General features: G+C 33.7%; 1 protein-coding gene across 1 annotated transcript in view; it reads right to left on the minus strand.

Moving 5' to 3' along the window:
- Positions 1-422: 422 nt before the first annotated feature.
- LOC132703158 (dopamine receptor 1) overlaps positions 423-21,730 on the minus strand; it is a 296,590-nt gene continuing 275,282 nt past the window's right edge. Inside the window, exon 8 of the mRNA XM_060672285.1 lies at positions 423-2,279. Within this exon, the coding sequence (XP_060528268.1) occupies positions 1,890-2,279 (390 nt within the window). The 3' untranslated portion in view covers positions 423-1,889. The remainder of the gene's footprint in view (positions 2,280-21,730) is intronic.

The following is a 21,730-nucleotide window of genomic DNA, read 5'->3' on the forward strand; positions in this document are numbered from 1 at the left end:
GAAAACTGACTAGCGAGATAAACCCGAAATTATAGTTCATATAATTAAATTAATATGCGACGCAAATACATGTTTCCAATGGGGTAATTCTTTTCGTGCCCGCTTAGAATGTGATTTATATGTAGGCTATGCACACAGTATGGCGGAGTTCGTTTGTATATAACACTGATCTCGAGGGAGAAACCACTGAAAAATACCGTGTATGATCTGTCCATAGATATAAGAAAGTGACCAATTGCTTTTAAACGGATTATCCAAGGGTTGTCATTAACATACAATGCAACAAAATTATTATTATTAATTAAGGTAATTTTTAATTAATTAATTATTAATTATTAAATATTAATTAAGGTAATAATCTTGTTGCATTGTATGTTAATGACCACCCTTGGATAATTCGTTCAAAAGAAATTGGTCCCTTTCTTATATCTATGAACAGACCATACGAATTATCCATTTATACTATCTGTATATTGCTTTCATTTCTTTTGGCGATAAACTATCCAAGGACTAGACTTTTTATTCGTTACGGGTTTACTGTTAGTAACTGGGAGTTATTAGAATTAGGTATTTACTGTTTAAGTTCACTCAATATAAAATATCGAAAAATTTCATAAATAGTCAAAAAAATCACAGTTTGTATAATAAATTGAAATAAATAAATTTATATTAACATAACAATAATAAAAGCATGATTCAATCTGTTGAACATATTACATGTATTCCTTAGATTTGATATTGGTTATCTTTTGTTTTTTTGTGTCTTTTTTTAAACACGAGAATAGAACCATAAAATATATAAGTATTATTACGCACTTTCTCTATATAATTTTATTTTTTTTAAACGCGTGGAGGGGAACTGAATTAGACTACCCCAATCAATCTTGCTAACTATATTTAATAGCAAATTTTATGTCATGACATGCAAAAAGATAAATTTTGATTGTTATATAGAAAGATAGAAGAATTTTTTGTTTTATGTTTTATTTACAAGCTTTTTCTTTGACATGACATCCAATTAATTGACTTCAAAAATATGTTTTTTTTTTCGACAAGCAATTCTTTTCATTATATTTTTTATTTGGAAATTGTAGGGAGCAAAAAAGTTACTTTTTTACATGTGATTGCTTAAGTTTTTCTTTAAATTTAGTTAAGCAGATTGATTAGGGTACTCTAATTCAATAGCTTCCAATCATATAAAAATAGAGAAAAAATATACAAAATGTGTGTTTTATGATAGTAACACTATCTCTTTTCGTTTTTAGATAAAAAAAAATTGGTTTGAAACACCCTGCATAAATATAATTTATCTGTTCGATTTAAACGATTTAAAGGAAAGAAAGTGTATATATATTTATATAAATTTTTCATTTTTCTGTTTATTCGAGGGTTTTTGAAAAAGATTAGATTTGAAAAGTTTTAAGTTGCTTCTGATTTGCCTTTAAAATTTCGCATTGAAATCGTATGTTGAGATTATGTTTATATACGTCACGATATCTCATTGTAGCAAGAAAAATAAATAAAAAATACCCCCTATTTGATATTTATGGATCGATATACATTCTACTTTTCGTATCTTACTGAAAATACTTTTTTTTTTAATTTAGAGACCTCAAATTAATAACCCGATATCCCAGTGGCTTTCCCCCCTTGTTTGCATCAGCTATTCGCAAAACGTATTTACAAAAATCGACGTTTAATTCTAACGACTAAACGTCCATTGGATTCCCAGTATAAAATAAACTCTATGTACAGGTAGTTTATACAAGGCCAACTTCGTCCACTTCGCGGCCCTCTCTGAGCCTAACCTGTATGTATTGCTGCTGATACGCGTCGGATCCGCGGTCGATGTACTACACCATGGTGTCCTGAAGATGGTCGTAGTCCTGTCAAATGACGTTCGCGTCGTCTCCCAAAACATCGGCCGCCGAATTCACTCTCGTTTGCCTCACCGATTCACAGCTCATATGTTCACTAGAAAACTCGCCAAACGAACCGTTCCTTCTCGCGTTCACCACGATCGTTTTGGTACCGTAATCCGTCACGTATTTGTTGTCATTGTTCAAAGAAACCGATTGGTAGCCGCATCTGCACCAATCCGGGTACCGTGCCGTCAAGATTCGCTTGAACGCCTCCCGAAATTCCGTATTGAAGATCGAGTAGATGATAGGATTGAACGCGGAGTTGGAGTACCCCAGCCACGTGAGGATTTTGAAAGTGATGTCCGGAATGCAGGTCTTGCAGAACGCTGCTACGATGTTGATGCAGAAGAACGGCACCTGCAAACGGGAATTTTGAATTGAGCATGTTTGCTGGAAAATGTTTACCGTTTTGCATTCGAAAGTCCTAAAATTGGAACCCAACGGCACCAACAGCAATTAACTGCCTTCCAACAAAGATGCACCTAATATTTTTTCCTTAAGTCCGTAATACAAGAACAAAAGTTACTGGCTCACTATGCTCGGGACGCTATGAACGCTAAGGAGTTATTGTGCGACCAGAAATATAGTGCAAACAGATGTTTATTATGAGATGGACCGTAAAGAAAATTTGTAGAAACTTGAAATTTTTATTTCAAACGTAAATAGAATTTTGATGGAAATTTGATTAACCATTGACGCTGCGGAGTATTTTCGAATAAGTAGAAGTGTTTATTTTAACATCCTTCCAGTAAGTATGTATTTATGTATTTGATTCTCGAGCTTTGACCCAGCGAGGCTGTTTTCACTGGATATTTCAAAGAGTAAGGGACTCTAATCTCACAGGTAAGTTTGAAAATACTCACTTTTGTCTTGTGTGTCTGTAGATTGACAACATTCTTCTTCTTGTATTTTTGTGTCTTTTGAAACTATAGATTATATTCACGGTAGATAAAGAACAAGGTTCCTTTTTGACATAACTTCTGGATTCCTCCTGCGTCGGTTTTTGCTGAGTCGAACTTGCTAACGACTCAGCAAAAACCGACGTAAGAGGAATCAAGAAGTTTTGTAAGCAGTACTACAGTAGTCTGTGGAAGGTTCTTTGAAAAATTAAGGTGTCCATTTTTTAACAGGTGTTCCCCAAGGAAAAGAACGCAGAATTTGAAGACGAAGTGGAGATGGTAGACAAATCTATTGACAATTTAGCAGATGAACTACCTCAACAAACAGATCCATTCGTCCTCGGATTCTAAACAAATTGTTTTGAGTGTTTACAATTTTATAAGAAATTCAGAACGGGAAGTAGGAGTACCAATAAAAACAAGTGACATGAAACGTAATAAATTGTTACTTTGTACTATTTTTTTAAGTACATGTTTCAAGAATTGCTCTGCGAAGAAGATTGAAAAACATCCCGCTTGTGAGTGTAGGTAGATAAATTCCAAGGACGGTCCTGGAATGGTTAGGGGCAAGGGTCTGCTCGGCAGGGTGTTCTATAAGGGGCTGCGGTTTTGGGGTAATAAACAGTAGGCAAAGTTAATCACGGGGTTGGTTGTAAAAGCCTTCTGCTTCTGGTAGAAATATATACGTGATTATTGAACTCTAAAGCTTTGTCTTATAACCATTCCATACAGGTAGTTCAGTGGCAGGTAAACGTATTGACTTAATTGGGTTGTTTATATTAGAATTATAGTTATTGTCAATGTTCTTAAGAATGGTTTTGAATTTGCAATTTGTCGCTGGGAATAGGATTAGTCAAATTGCGTCTTCTTAAAAAGGAGCAAATTATTCATGTTCAAAGTTCAAGAAGAAATAAAACTGTAATAATTGAGAATGGAAGCTGCCATCAGAAGAATAATAAACTCGTTATAGTTACTAAGATTTTAAAAAATAATGTCTAAAATAAAAATCATTTCATTCCGCTACCTTGATGAAATAAATTTTACTGTTAATAAATATAAGACGCTACTGGAGATTGTAAATTACAATGGACCCCTTTTTGCATGAAATTTGCTGTCTATGAAATCACTTTATAAGAAATATAACAGTACTGTGTCTTTTTTACGGTGAATTAAAAACTGTAAAATGGAACTGGAAGCAAGTGAAAGGGTATGAAACCAATTCTTAAATGGACGTTGAAACCCGAAATTGTTATTGAAATGAAAACAAGAATGTGGGAAGCTAATACCACGCTACAAAACACTGTAGAGCCCCTTATTATTTCTCTGGACTTCAACGAATGTATTTGATACTGATACATATTAATACTCATAATAATAATAAAAAAAATTTTTTTTTAATATTAACATTTTTTGCAATTTATCGATTCTCGTATTGTTCTTACTTCTATGTAAGTTTTTATTTACTGGATCCCAGAATATTTAATATCTCAATTAACCGCGCATCTCTATAATTATAATCATGTATAATTATTAGTATATTTATTATTGTAATAAACTACCTGTTTTGCAAAATGTTTGTTATTTGGCCTCATAGTCAAAAAACCCTAGTAGATTTTCTAAGACATTTAAACTCTGTACACCCTCACATACGTTTTAACATTGTGTTGGAAACTTATAATAACCTTCCATTCTTAGATATTCTTATCAATAGCAAATCGGACCTGACATTGGGCCATTGTGTTTACAAAAAACCAACGCACACAGACCGATACTTAATGTATGGTCACATCACAATCCGGCCCAAAAATCATCGGTTATCAAAACTAACCAAAATTCTAACCAACCAACGAAATCAACGAAAAATCAGAGAGTCTACAGAAACCTATAAACAACCTAACAATCTTAACCGCGACTCAGGTCTCTATCTGTCACCAATATGGGAATCAGTCATCCGAGATGGTATTTATGCGCCTCATTTAGCATCGCTCAAAAGAATGTATAAGCGGGTACAGAGTAAAATACGAGCCAGCTTCATTCAAGCTCTGGAGAAGCCAACAGGATGATTGGCGAAACGTCAGCAAGTTCGACTAAGCAAAAACCTCGACTTTCTATTGCATGCAAATTGGCCTGATCCTAATTTAGTAACAATGTGAGGTTTGTAGGTGTCAAAAACGGAAATACGAAACATTTTAAGAAATTATCACCGCAATTTATCCGAACTTTGCGATACAACCTTTCAGTAGTCACCATGTATAATGGTCTCTATCATACTTTTTTTAACTCCGTCTTGTTAAGAAGCAATGATAAGAAAATAATTACTTTACTCAATCAAATAAATGTAAATGCTTTACTTTTTGCACAAGTGCAAATTGTATCTTTGCATTAAATTTAAAAGCTTTACAATAACATAATGAAATTTAAACTGACTACTTCAAATAATTAAATCTGAACTTATTTTTTGCACTTGTTAGATCGACTTCATAATCGATTAAAAGTCGAAGTATTTTTTGAATTAGGACACAGCAGCCATGAATTTCTTGCTTTCTGCGACAAATAAACAGCTTTTGCACTAGCTACAATTGTTTATTGTTTTTGTTTTAACAAAACACAAGCCGACCACTAGATTGAAATTAAATTAATGACATGTTTTGACAAGAATGACATTCTACCAAATGTATAAATATAAAAAAATAAAGAAACTCTTCATATGATTATTTTTTAATGATTTTATTCACATCTTTGTTTCGATTAGTAAAAAAAACACATGTTCAGCGGGTGCCTCAAACTGGGTTGTTTTGTTTAGCCAAAATGATTAAGTTCTTTGGTAAGTCCTAACCTAAAAAATATTTTCTAGAGCGAACACAAATGCGAGGATGCAAGTCGTTTGCATAAAATTGTAGTAGAAGTTCACATCCGTCTGTGTTGTCGTAATATATATACCGGGATTTAAATTCGAGCAGGTCGCGCCAGATAAAAAAGCGGTTATAAATTAAACGAAGTTAGTCGTAGAACCGTAGACGCGAATATTATCAAATAAAAATGAAACGGTGACCTTCCTTTTTCGCAAATTAATGCCCCCGGGAACGTAAATTTTCGGGTGGTCGTGAAATGAAAACTTTTTAAGTTACCTCCAGGTGCCTTGATTTTTTTTGTCAAATAAAACACTAGATCATTGACCACCTATATGCCAAAGGAGAACGTAATTACACATTTTACCAAAGTACATTAAATATTTAGTTATACCGGCAATCAGACACTGAAAAAATCCGAAAAAATTACTCTATTATTTTATTTTTAATTACAAAAACAGAAATATTAGAGAAAATGGTAAATTTTATTATATCTCTACAATCATGCAAAGCAAGCAAGATACATTTGGATTGCGTTCATCGTGCGATTCCGTTCGTCTTGGATGGACAATCAACCATGTTGATCCTGTCGTTGTGTCTTGCGTAGTCTCTAGGGCCTGTTCCGGAATACCTAGACTTTAGGTACATTGTCAAGTCGTTCTATCACGCAGAGATCACTTCCTCATCACTACGTTCCCGCAGAGAAGACCTCCTTTGTACTCTCGGATCCCACTGAGACGGAAATATTTCCGAGGTTGCTCCAGGACTTTAACAAAAATTTTGTACTTCTTATCGTCATCGCAACTGATATTTTGCCGCTCCGGCGAAGACGTTCTCGGGAAATGAGGCTCGGAAGTGGACGATTCAAAACGGTCCATTATGGTCGAAGGTTCGATTGAAATTGAATGATTTATTTGGACGTGTTGGGCTTTATATATAATCCGAAGAGGTAATATTTAGAATTTGTATTTTGTATTTTTGATGTAGCATAATGCTTAATAAAGATTATATTATTATTATTATTATTATTATCATATTATTAACTGTACCATAGTAATCCTAACGTAATTAGTTGCAAATGCAGGTAAGCTGCATTTAAGTCGAATGGGACTTAATGGTCCATCCCGATATTACGGTCGAAAATTGATAAAGTAAACAAACTGGTAAAAGTAATGGTAATTTTACAATATTTTCTGCTCATTGCATAAGCATATTTACATTTATATTTCAATTTCATTGACTTTTTTCATTCTTAATAATATGAAACATTCAATATATCTTATATTATTAATTATTTTATCGAATGTTATATTTTAATATTGTATTAAATTATAAAGTTAATTTTTTACTTTCGAAAGTATTTTTAAACTATAAAAGTTAGCAGAAAGGGTGTCATAATTATCTATTTTAGAATATTCAATTTTCCATTGGATTAACTTTAAAGTCCGGACAGGTTTTATGTTATACGTGACTGTCAATCAGTCCATATCCTAAACATCTGCAAAAAAGTCAATTCAAAATTCGTGAAATAAAATTGAAGTTTCTTAGATTTTCTCGTACATGAAGAATCTGAAATCGAATTTCGTGTTCAGCATTGTTTTCTCGTATTTCTCCATTTCCTTAGGCGCAGAAATTACAACGAAACTTTTCACTTAATCTAATCGAAGCTTAGACCGCTTCCAAGAAAATTTTGTGTTAGGGCCAACTCGTATGGCTGACGCATATTAGAAGCGAAACCCTGAGGTTTTAAACGCCATTATATCCGCTGTTCAGTTTCTTGCAAACTGCCTCGATATGATTGACCCAACTTAATCTGTTATTTTGAATGACTCTTATAGTCTTTTCGATAGAAGAACGTGTTGAAGATACTTGGATACTGGGAATATGAATGAAAATGGTGGTAGTAATTTACAACTTTATTATATATTATTTTATTATAATTAATTACAATCATGCAAAGCAAACAATAAACACTGGGATTTCGTTCATCATACGATTCCGTTCTTCATGGTTGGACAAACAATCATGTTGATCCTGTTCCTGTACTTAGACTTGCGTAGTCTTTAGGGTTTGTTCCGGAATACCTAGAATTTAGGTAAATTGTCACCTCGTTCCATCACACAGAGATCACTTCCTCATCACCACGTTCCCGCAGAGAAGACCCCCTTTATACTCTGGGATCCCACTTAGACGGAAATATTTCCGAGGTTGTTCCAGGACTTTAACAAAAATTTTATACTTCTTATCGTCATCGGAACTGACATTTTTCCGCTCCGGTGAAGACGTTCGCGGGAAATAAGACTCAGAAGTGGACGATTCAAAACGGTCCATTATGGTCGAAGGTTCGATTGAAATTGAATGATTTATTTAGACGTGTTGGGCTTTTTATATAATCCGAAGGGGTAATTATCTTATCTTAACTGCACCATAGTCATCCGAACGTAATTAGTTACGAAGCGGAATGGGATTGGGATTAAGTCGAACGCGACTTAACAGCCGAACCCGATATTATGTTTTAATTATACCAAGTTACAAAACAACCTTTTGGTGGTGCACAGGTCCCAAAAATTGATAAAGTAAACAAACTGGTACAAGCAATGGAAATTTTTTGCTCACTGCTTAGAATTTTAAAAGAATTTTTTTTTTCAATATATATACAAAATCCACACTAAACCTACTTTTTAAATTTACGTTCGTTGATTGTAAAAATACACTCCGTGTCTAGAAATGCAAAATATAATGTGAAAATTCAAATTAAATGTGATTTTGCAATAATTTTTTTCAATTTTTCTTTAAGGCCTATTCTGCGTTCCAAATTAAAAATTAGGTAAGTGTATGGATGTCATAGGCGACCCGACTTCGGCAAGTGACGTCATATGGCTTAATTCTATAATTATCCAAGTTTGTACCTAAATGGTGCGACGTGGGACTACGACCGTACTACTTTATTGGTATCTTAACACATCAAAGGATGGTTAGCAAGTTAACTTAATCTGTAATCATTTCATGTTAATGTTTATAAAACACCAATTTCCCTAGTTCATTTCCCTGCAATGGAAAATTTCATGTCAGGGTAGAAGGAAAAAATGCGTAAACTTCATATTTTAAAAATGCGTTTTTTATTTATTTTACACAAGTAAATATTCTTTCGAAAAATAACTTTTTGGCTCAATTCTAATTCAAGTAGTAAAACATAGCTATAAAGATGACGTAGTCACTATAAGTGAAAGATATTCACTAGTACAGACCGCTGGTTATATTTGGTTTTGGTTGGATACCAGAGAAAAGCAATTTACGCACATCTGCAAGTCAGCAGTGTATAAAATTCCAATTTCCAATAAACTTCCATAGTAATAGATATTTTATATTATGTACCCACTAGACTTAGCCGGCACACTCTACCCTAAATTTACCTGAACTAGTGTTATTAGACAATATAATGTTGAATTGTTTTGACTTTATCTGAAAACGCATGGAAATCTTGGGTCATCAATCTTTCCGCGAATTACATCCATAAATATAGCAATTCATATTTGTATTTTACTTGGATGAATCCAAAATGGCACCGTATTGTGAAGGAATCCAAGTATTTTTTCTGGAATATTACGATACGTAAAAATGTGGTCGCCATTCAAAAATGAATGTGGTATTGTCACAAAGTACGATTGCTGCAATAATGGAACCAAATACAATTATATCACGGTAAAACACAAAAGGCGATTGATTGAATGAATATCTTAAATAAACTTGCGTGTTGTGATAGGAGACTTATTTAGGATTTAATTAAATTAAAACTATGTAGTGCAGTGGGGTCCCGAGAGGCACCCCATAGAATATTTTTGATTAAAAATGGGCAAAACTCACGTTTTTACCAATTGATTTTTTTTTTCGTATCTGGCTGCGATTTCTTGAAATATAAAATAAAAGCTAATTGATTGTACTGCTTTGAAGTTCAGTAATTATTTTTAATAATTCTAATTTGTTCTTAGTATTACTCGCACTTGTCACTATTGTGAACTATTGAATCGCGTCGGGTGCAGCATCGGAAATATTTAAGAACACTGGGAGAAATTAGAGAAAATGGTGGTAGATATTTAAAATTGTATTATATATTATTTTATTATAATTAATATACATCTACAATCAAAACAAATAATATACATCTGGATTTCGTTTATCATTTGATTACGTTCTTCTTGGTTGGCGTACTGTCTAGTAGGGCCTGTTCGGGAATACCTAGATCTCTTAGGTAATTTGTCACGTAGTTCCATCTAGCAGAGATCATTTCCTCATCACTATGTTCCCGCAAAGAAGACCTCCTTTGTACTCTCGAATCCCACTTAACCGGAAATATTTCCGAGGCTGTTGCAGGATATTCACAAAAATCTTGTACTTCTTATCGTCATCGCAACTGACATTTTTTCGCTCCGGTGAAGACGTTCTCGGAAAATGAGACTCAGAGGTAGACGATTCAAAACGGTCCATTATGGTCCAAGGATCGATAGAAATTTAATGATTTATTCTTAGACCTGTTGGGCTTTATATATAATCCGAGAAGGTAATCATATTATTAACTACACCATGGTAATTAGTTGCTAAGTGCCATTGGATTACAGGTAAAGACTTAACGGTCAATCCCGATATTACGTTTTAGGTGCACACGGCCGAAAATTGATAAAGTAAACAAACTGGTAAAAGTAATAAAGTAATCGTAATTTTACAATATTTTTTGGTCACTGCTTAGAATCTTAAGACAACAATTTTTTGTAAAAATATATTTACAAAATCTATACTAAACCTACTTTTCAAATTTACGTTAGCGTTAGTGTAATGTTCTATAACATTTTTAAATGTGCAGCTGCATTTTTAGATAAGACTGTATTTATAATTACATATTTAATTTATTTTAATAAAATAAGTAAGATTACGTTCTCTTTTGGTATACAGGTGGTCAGTGATCTATTTAACAAAAAAAAATCAGCGCCTCTTGAGGTAACCTAAGAAGATGAAAAAGTTTAAACTTCGCGAACACGCGAATTTATAACGGCTTTTTATATCCTGCGTGACTAGCTCGAATTTACATAGCGGTATACAGGGCGTTTTCTAATTGAATGTCATTAATTAATGGGGCGTTTTTTGGGTCCATTCTAAAAAGAAATCTTGAAATGAACATATCTCCTAAAGGTCTTAAGTTCTCAGATACTTGGAAAAATGTATAAATATATCATATAGGTTTTGGGGAAATAGATGGCGCACTTTTCAAAAATAAAATATATTTTTAAATATCTGTAATACCACTGTAGATATTTTAATAAAATTTGGCACACATGTAGTATGAATCAAGAGGCATTATTTAGAGTACCACAATTTACAATATTTTTATTGTAATAAAATATTTTATATGATTTATGATTTATAATCCAAACATCAAATCTTATTAACTGCATCATAGTAATCCCAGTGTAATTAGGTACCGAGCGTAATTGGATTCCAGGCAAGTTGCAATGGGAATTAACGGTCGTTCCCGATATTACGTTTTAGGTGCACTGGGCCGAAAACTGATAAGTAAACAAACTGGTAAAAGTAATCGTAATTTTACAATATTTTTTGGCCACTGCTTAGAATCTTAAGACAACAATTTTAAAAAAATATATATTTACAAAATCTAAACAAAACCAACTTTGCAAATTTACGTTAGCGTTAGTGTAATGTTTTATAACATTTTTGGGCAGTTGCATTTTAGCATTTGCATTAGGGCTGTGTGTAGCAGGCCTTTTCAATAAGTGTAATTAGATTCAACCTTTGTTGTGGAGGTTGGATGTGTTAAACAGAGAGTGCTACCCAACCTGCACTTTTCCGTAGCACTGATGTCGTCATAGGCGACCTGACGTTTATTCAATTATCCAATTTTGTACCTAAATGGTGAGAACAGATTTGGATCGCTATGACGTAATAATAATTAAACATAATATATATAATAATAATTAAACGTTGGCTGATAATATTAACCTGAGATCCATGTCGAAAAAACTTTTCTTTGGCTATCTTGATACACCATACGACATTTAGCAGACCATCTTAATCTGCAATAATGACTTTTAATGTAATATTTTTCTTGTGTCTGTTTTTTCCATTAGGCCCACAGCTTCAATTGCACTGACTTTATTTCTCTTTCTTTCTTTATCTTTCGGTGAATTACATTCGTAAATGTAGCAATTCATGTTGTAGTACGTATTTATATTTCAGAAAAGTGAGACTTTTGCCTTAAGCTGCAAGACTTGGATGAATCCATATTCAATGTCTGAGCGACGACGATAACTTATTTGCAGTCAAACATTGTTTTGCCTATGGCGTCCGGTTAACGTTGTGATTATAAAACACCAATTTCCCTTGTTAATATCCTTGCAACGGAAATTTTCAGGTCACGGTAGAAGGAAAAAATGAGTAAGCTTTCAAAAATATTTTAAGATTGGGATTTTATTTATTTTACAAAAATAAATATTCTAGCAAAAGTTAACTTTTTCCATCAATTTTAATTCAAGTACGGACCGCCGGTTATACTTGGTTTTGGTTGGATATCACGGAACAACAATCTACGCACCCCGAGTCGTTTAAATTATTTGGATTTCGATAACGAATAAACCTACTACCCTTGGAGCGTAGCCGGCACACTATATCCTAATTTTACCTGAACAAGGGATATTATGAAGAAAATAATTCCAAATTAAACTTTATTACCGGTTGGTTTGCTTTGGGTACATAAATATGTCAGGATCATCTCTGAAATTATTCGAAACTAATTTCGAGGCATACAGGTGTGTCGAATACCTTTTGTGCTTCAATGTATTGTCGTGAGAATAAGATTTTGTGACAACACAACAAATAATTTTTAATTTTAATATTGTTATGGCAGATATTCACGTGCCCAACACAAAACGCCATTGCAACAGCTTCTGTTTACAAGAAAGCCATTCAAATCGGAAGCACAACAAATCTTTACGTACTCCGACGTTGCATGTGGCCACTATTTCTACCTTTAATGTAAAAAGTGTTAACGTCAATTTATACACTAATGATACCTAAAATGCTTGTTTTACGACAACGTTAGACGGAACTCATAGGCAAAACAATTTTGGACAGCAAATAAATTATCGTCATGTTGATTTTGGCTACACTTAAATTACAAAACAACCATAACCTTAATTGTGGTTATGGATATGTTTTACCTATGTTCGAGAAAAAAAATCGTTGGTTTGCAAAATAAATAAAAACACATTCTTAAAATGTTTTTGAAAGCATAGGCATTTTTCCTTCTACCCTGACCTGAAAATGTCCGTTGCAAGTATATTAAAAGAAATTACACATAGTACATTAAAAAGAAATTATCACAGATTAAGTTAACTTGCTAACTATACTTTGGTGTAAAGATACCCAAAAAATTACGGTCGTAGTCCAATTTATATTAAATAATCAGCCGACGTTCGCACCATTTAGGTGCAAAATCGGGTAATTATGAAAATAAGCCTTATGGCGTCACTTTCCCACGTCTGGTCGTCTATCACGATGTCTATGGACACATATCATACCGTCGATAGTACAGATTGAATCTAATAACATCCATGCCCTTATTTAAAAGGCCTGTTACATACCAGCCCTAATTTTTAATGCTTCAAGCAGAATAGGCCTTAAAAGGAAATTGAAAAATAGACGGACAATGCTCACGCAAAATTTGCTAGATTCCATGAAACATCATATGTAATTTCAATTTTCTCATTATATTTTGCATCTTGATAAGCTAACGTAAAATTTTATTGTAAATTTGAATAGACACGTCACCACTGGCTAAAGTAAATTTGGAAAGCAGTTTTCGTATGGATTTTGTAAATATAATAAAAAATGTTTGTTTACTTTATCAATTTTCGGCCGTAATATCGGAATCGATCGTTAAGTCCAATTCGACTTAAGTGCAGCTTACCTGCAATCCAATTCCACTTAGCAACTAATTACATGGGGATTACTATGGTGCAGGTGATATAATTACCTCTTGGGATTATATATAAATCCCACTACGTCTAAATAAATCATTGTATTTCAATCTAACCTTCGACCATAATGGACCGTTTTCAATCGTCTACTTCTGAGTCTCATTTTCCGAGAACGTCTTCACCGAAGCGGGAAAATGTCAGTTGCGATGACGATAAGAAGTACAGAATTTTTGTTAATGTCCTGGAGCAACCTCGGAAATATTTCCGTCTCAGTGGGATCCGGGAGTACAAAGGAGGACTTCTCTGCGGGAACCTAGTGATGAGGAAATGATCGCTGTTTGATAGATGGAAGCGACAAATTACCTAAGATCTAGGTATTCCGGAACAGGTCCTGGAGTTGTGCTTCTAGGGACTACGCAAGCCAGCAACAGGGTCAACATGGTTGATTATGCAGCCAAGAAGGACGGAATCGCATGATGGACAAAATCCTGATGTATATTATTTTTTTTACATTGTTGTAGATGCATTTAATTATAATCAAATATTATATAATAAAATTTGAAACATCTGCTACTATTTTCTCTACTTACCCGAAACGATTCAATAATTGGCAATAATTACATATTTAATTATGAACAAGCGAAACCTTATTAAAATATGCTTTAAGCTTTCGACTCACATCAAAAACAAATTAGAATTATTAAAAATAATTACTAAAGTCCAAAGCGGTACAATAAAGTTGCACTTTTTATTCTTGATTTGAAAAAATAATAAATTGGTCAAAAAGTGGTGCCCATTTTTTATATACGGGGTGAGTCCCGGGACACCACAGCATTACAAAATTTTGATTTAATTAAATCCTAAATGAGTCTTCTATTATTAAATTATTTTTAAGTTTAACACGTTGTATCGGGAAATTAGAGTAATATTAAATTTTTTTATGTGAAATATTTCGTCCCCTGTGGCCAACATAAGAAGTAGCTCTTGATCGAAATTTTGTACGTGATATTTCTCATAGAAATTGATTGATTCCTGATCTGGTATTTTATTATTTTCGACAGAGAACTGATTCAGATCATTGGTAGAATATTTTTTTTAAACTTGGTTTTATTAAGTCCTTTTACCTCTGACCACGTATCCCTCGAATTAGAATTTTCAAATTTATGACGCAGATAAGCCTTTTTTGCAGCGTTTCGCTGATCTGGTATAACAGATAGTGAGCAGAAAGTTTCGTAAGCTTAAACGTTTTAAAAACTCGATTTCTTAGTTTTTCCATCAATTTGATAATTTCCGTTATCCAGGAAGCGTATGAATAATTTTAATTTTTTTAAAACGTTTTAAATATTTTGTGACAATACCACAATCATTTTTAATTTACACAATTTATACGATAATAATACCTAAAACGCTAGAAAGGCTTGCTTTACGACAACGTCACAGGCCAACCAATTTTTGACCACAAATAAATTATGGTCATGTTAATATTACGTTAATCTTAACTATAGTAAATAACAAAACATACATAAAAAAATAGTTGGATTTCAAAATGAATAAAACACGCATTCCTAAAATATTTTTGAAAGCTTACGCATTTTTTCTTTCTACCCGGACCTGAAAATTTCCGTTGCAAGGATATTAACTCGGAAAAGAAAAACCATCCTTTGATGTATTTAGATACCAAAAAAAAGTACGGTTGTAGTCCAGTTTAGGTTAAGAAACCCTATGACGTCAGCTGCCGACGTCAGGTCGTCTATGACGACGTCTGTGCTACGCAGCATAACTTCCATAGCAAAGATTGAATCTAATTACATCCACATAGTTCTTAGTTTGGAATCCAGAATTGGACTAAAAAGGACAATTGAAAAATGGGCGGACAGTGATCACGTGGCCTGATTCGTCAATATAATTGGTAAAATTTGCTAAAATTTTGACATTATATTTTACATGTTGACAAGCTAACGTATAATTTTATTGTAAATTTACATACACACTGGGTGTATTTTTACTATTAACTTACGTATATTTGAAAATTAGGTTCAGTATGGATTTTGTAAATATATTTTTAAAAAAATTGTATTATTAGAATTCTAAGAATTTTATTAGTTTGTTTATTTTAACAATTTTCGGCCCCATGCACCACTTTGTCTAAAGGTTGTTATTGTAAGTTCCAGTAATTAAAACGTAATATCTGGATGGACCGTTAAGTCCAATTCGACTAAAATGGTCGTTACCTGAAATCCAATTGTATTTGGTAACTAATTACGTTGGGATTACTATGATGCAGTTAATAAGCTAATTACGTGTTCGGATTATAAATTATATAAAATATTATAAATTGTGGTTCCCTGAATAATGCCTTTTGATGCCATGTTTGTCAAATTTTATTAAAATATCTAGAAAAAACGTCACCACCTATTTCAGGACAACCTTATGTGTAGAATATCTTTTGTGTTTTACCATGATATATTTATACTTTCTTCCAAGTATCTGAGAACTGAAGACGTTTAGGAAATACGTTATTTTGATATTTTCTTTTTAAAATGGGCCCAAAAATCGCCCCATTCATTATTGACATTCAATTAGAAAACGCCCTGTATACCGCGATTTAAATTAGAGCTGGTCGCGCAAGATATAAAAAATAAAAAAATTCTAAGCGATTTCTTTTTTTCTGCCTCACCGGCGAACACCTATTTTGCTCTGACTTCTACGGCACTGCTACCAGGCTAAGAAAGTCGTAATTTAATTCGCTTTATTTTGCTGTTATTACTAATCTTTCAAATACTCACTTCCTAATTAATGGTTTCCTTAAAAGTATACCCTTTTATCAAAAAAGAATTAATTTAATCCGACAGCGGAATAAATATGTACACATTTTCTTTAAATAAATAATTCGTTCGCGAAATAAATTCGTACCGCTAGCATGACTGGGCGTATGGCCTTATGCACCAAGTTCCCCGATTTCTCTCCGTTCCTGCATCTCTCTCGAATAGTTGAGGAGGTACTATATTTATCTTTCTCACTCCTGGCTCCGAGCGACATGCGTGGAATCGTATCGTTTTCCTCTTGTTTGGTAGAAGCGAAAGTGATTAACCTACCGGCTTTTTCCTCAGCGATCGCTTTGCGGATATAGGGTTAAATTCACTTGGATGTGTTATCAGAGATTTGGTGATTCCGTTGCTGTTCGTATTTTTGGTTCTTTTGGAGAACTGCCCACACTTACTCTGCAAGAGGATTTGACGGCTAACTGCTGCCCACCAAGCTTTCACCCTCAAGAATATCCACCGAGGTAAAGTCTTTAATCATTTAGCTTTTGTTATCTTTACCGTTCTATTCACTCTTTAAAGTGTTAATAAATTTCTCGACTCGTATTCGGAATTATGCCACTGTCAGGTTATGCGCCGAAACTTTGTAGTGTCCTTGGAGCACCCGTACTCTCTTTGGAGGATCCGTACTCCCCTTGGAGCACCAGTACTCTCCTTGGAGCACCGGTGGTATTCTCTTTGGAGCACCCATATTCTTCTTGGAGCACCGTACTGTCCTTGGAGCACCTATACGGTCCTTGGAGCACCCGTACCCTCTGTTTAGCACCCGTACTTTCCTTGGAGCACCCATACTCTGCTTGGAGCACCGTACTGTCCTTGGAGCATCCGTACTCGCCCTATGTACCTAAAGCGTAATATCGGGATCGAACGTTAAGTCGCATTCGACTTAAATGCAGCTTACTTGCAATCCAATGGCACTTAGCAACTAATTACGTTGGGGTTACTGTAGTGCAGGTAATAAGATAATTACCTCTTCGGATTATATATAAAGTCCAACACTTCTAATTCAATCATTCAATATCAATAGATCCTTCGACCATAATGGACCGTTTTGAATCGTCTACCTCTGAGTCTCATTTCCCGAGAAGGTCTTCACCGGAGCCGAAAAATGTCGGTTGCGATGACGATAAGGAGTACAAAATTTTTGTTAAAGTCCTGAAGCAATCTCGGAAATATTTCCGTCCCGGCAACGTAGTGATGAGGAAATGATGTATTTTACTTGGATGAATCCAAAATGGCACCGTATTGTGAAGGAATCCAAGTATTTTTTCTGGAATATTACGATACGTAAAAATGTGGTCGCCATTCAAAAATGAATGTGGTATTGTCACAAAGTACTATTGCTGCAATAATGGAACCAAATACAATTATATCACGGTAAAACACAAAAGGCCATTGATTGAATGAATATCTTAAATAAACTTGCGTGTGTTAATTAAATTAAAACTATGTAGTGCAGTGGGGTCCCGAGAGGCACCCCATAGAATATTTTTGATTAAAAATGGGCACCACTCACGTTTTTACCAATTGAATTAAAAAGAAAGCGACTTTTTTATATCTAAATTTTTTTTTCGTATCTGGCTGCGATTTCTTGAAATATAAAATAAAAACTAATTGATTGTACTGCTTTGAAGTTCAGTAATTATTTTTAATAATTCTAATTTGTTCTTAGTATCACTCGCACTTGTCATTATTGTGAACTATTGAATCGCGTCGGGTGTAGCATCGGAAATATTTAAGAACACTGCGAGAAATTAGAGAAAATAGTGGTAGATATTTAAAATTTTATTAAATATTATTTTATTATAATTGATATACATCTACAATCAAAACAAATAATATACATCTGGATTTCGTTCATCATTTGATTACGTTCTTCTTGGTTGGACAATCCGTAGCTATACCTGGGCTTGCGTACTGTCTAGTAGGGCCTGTTCGGGAATACCTAGATCTCTTAGGTAAATTGTCGAGTCGTTCCATCACGCAGAGATCACTTCCTCATCACTAAGTTCCCGCAGAGAAGACCTCCTTTGTACTCTCGGATCCCACTGAGACGGAAATATTTCCGAGGTTGCTCCAGGACTTTAACAAAAATTCTGTACTTCTTATCGTCATCGCAACTGACATTTTTTCGCTCCGGTGAAGACGTTCTCGGAAAATGAGACTCAGAGGTAGACGATTCAAAACGGTCCATTATGGTCCAAGGATCGATAGAAATTTAATGATTTATTCTTAGACCTGTTGGGCTTTATATATAATCCGAGAAGGTAATCATATTATTAACTACACCATGGTAATTAGTTGCTAAGTGCCATTGGATTACAGGTAAAGACTTAACGGTCAATCCCGATATTACGTTTTAGGTGCACACGGCCGAAAATTGATAAAGTAAACAAACTGGTAAAAGTAATAAAGTAATCGTAATTTTACAATATTTTTTGGTCACTGCTTAGAATCTTAAGACAACAATTTTTTGTAAAAATATATTTACAAAATCTATACTAAACCTACTTTTCAAATTTACGTTAGCGTTAGTGTAATGTTCTATAACATTTTTAAATGTGCAGCTGCATTTTTAGATAAGACTGTATTTATAATTACATATTTAATTTATTTTAATAAAATAGGTAAGATTACGTTCTCTTTTGGTATACAGGTGGTCAGTGATCTATTTAACAAAAAAAAATCAGCGCCTCTTGAGGTAACCTAAGAAGATGAAAAAGTTTAAACTTCGCGAACACGCGAATTTATAACGGCTTTTTATATCCTGCGTGACTAGCTCGAATTTACATAGCGGTATACAGGGCGTTTTCTAATTGAATGTCATTAATTAATGGGGCGTTTTGTGGGTCCATTCTAAAAAGAAATCTTGAAATGAACATATCTCCTAAAGGTCTTAAGTTCTCAGATACTTGGAAAAATGTATAAATATATCATATAGGTTTTGCGGAAATAGATGGCGCACTTTTCAAAAATAAAATATATTTTTTTATATCTGTAATACCACTGTAGATATTTTAATAAAATTGTAGTAAACATGTAGTATGAATCAAGAGGCATTATTTAGAGTACCACAATTTACAATATTTTTATTGTAATAAAATATTTTATATGAATTATAATCCAAACATGTAATTATCTTATTAACTGCATCATAGTAATCCCAGTGTAATTAGGTACCGAGCGCAATTGGATTGCAGGTAAGTTGCAATGGGACTTAACGGTCGTTCCTGATATTACGTTTTAGGTGCACTGGGCCGAAAACTGATAAGTAAACAAACTGGTAAAAGTAATCGTAATTTTACAATATTTTTTGGCCACTGCTTAGAATCTTAAGACAACAATTTTTAAAAATAAGTGCAATTAGATTCAACCTTTTGTTGTGGAGGTTGGATGTGTTAAACAGAGAGTGCTACCCAACCTGCACTTTGCCGTAGCACTGATGTCGTCATAGGCGACCTGACGTTTATTCAATTATCCAATTTTGTACCTAAATGGTGAGAACAGATTTGGATCGCTATGACGTAATAATAATTAAACATAATATATATAATAATAATTAAACGTTGGCTGATAATATTAACCTGAGATCCATGTCGAAAAAACTTTTCTTTGGCTATCTTGATACACCATACGACATTTAGCAGACCATCTTAATCTGCAATAATGACTTTTAATGTAATGGTTTATTCCATATTTTTCTTGTGTCACAGCTTGAATTGCACTGACTTTATTTCTCTTTCTTTCTTTATCTTTCTGTGAATTACATTCGTAAATGTAGCAATTCATGTTGTAGTACGTATTTATATTTCAGAAAAGTGAGACTTTTGCCTTAAGCTGCAAGACTTGGATGAATCCATATTCAATGTCTGAGCGACGACGATAACTTATTTGCAGTCAAACATTGTTTTGCCTATGGCGTCCGGTTAACGTTGTGATTATAAAACACCAATTTCCCTTGTTAATATCCTTGCAACGGAAATTTTCAGGTCACGGTAGAAGGAAAAAATGAGTAAGCTTTCAAAAATATTTTAAGATTGGGATTTTATTTATTTTGCAAAAATAAATATTCTAGCAAAAGTTAACTTTTTGGATCAATTTTAATTCAAGTACGGACCGCCGGTTATACTTGGTTTTGGTTGGATATCACGGAACAACAATCTACGCACCCCGAGTCGTTTAAATTATTTGGATTTCGATAACGAATAAACCTACTACCCTTGAAGCGTAGCCGGCACACTATATCCTAATTTTACCTGAACAAGGGTTAGATATTGGATATTATGATGTTGAAATATTTTATGAAAGACGAGGTCCTAATGCGTGCAATTTTAATTGTAACTACCGCGGAAATCGAAAATTCAAACTACAAACAAAGAAAATAATTCCAAATAAAACTTTATTACAGGTTGGTTTGCTTTGTTTGTTATTGAAATGAAAACAAGAATGTGGGAAGCTAATACCACGCTACAAAACACTGTAGAGCCCCTTATTATTTCTCTGGACTTCAACGAATGTATTTGATACTGATACATATTAATACTCATAATAATAATAAAAAAAATTTTTTTTTAATATTAACATTTATTGCAATTTATCGATTCTCGTATTGTTCTTACTTCTATGTAAGTTTTTATTTACTGGATCCCAGAATATTTAATATCTCAATTAACCGCGCATCTCTATAATTATAATCATGTATAATTATTAGTATATTTATTATTGTAATAAACTACCTGTTTTGCAAAATGTTTGTTATTTGGCCTCATAGTCAAAAAACCCTAGTAGATTTTCTAAGACATTTAAACTCTGTACACCCTCACATACGTTTTAACATTGTGTTGGAAACTTATAATAACCTTCCATTCTTAGATATTCTTATCAATAGCAAATCGGACCTGACATTGGGCCATTGTGTTTACAAAAAACCAACGCACACAGACCGATACTTAATGTATGGTCACATCACAATCCGGCCCAAAAATCATCGGTTATCAAACCTAACCAAAATTCTAACCAACCAACGAAATCAACGAAAAATCAGAGAGTCTACAGAAACCTATAAACAACCTAACAATCTTAACCGCGACTCAGGTCTCTATCTGTCACCAATATGGGAATCAGTCATCCGAGATGGTATTTATGCGCCTCATTTAGCATCGCTCAAAAGAATGTATAAGCGGGTACAAAGTAAAATACGAGCCAGCTTCATTCAAGCTCTGGAGAAGCCAACAGGATGATTGGCGAAACGTC

The sequence above is a fragment of the Cylas formicarius genome, unplaced genomic scaffold (assembly GCF_029955315.1).
Source record: "Cylas formicarius isolate icCylForm1 unplaced genomic scaffold, icCylForm1.1 PGA_scaffold_6__28_contigs__length_40554024, whole genome shotgun sequence".
NCBI classification, from domain to species: domain Eukaryota; kingdom Metazoa; phylum Arthropoda; class Insecta; order Coleoptera; family Brentidae; genus Cylas; species Cylas formicarius.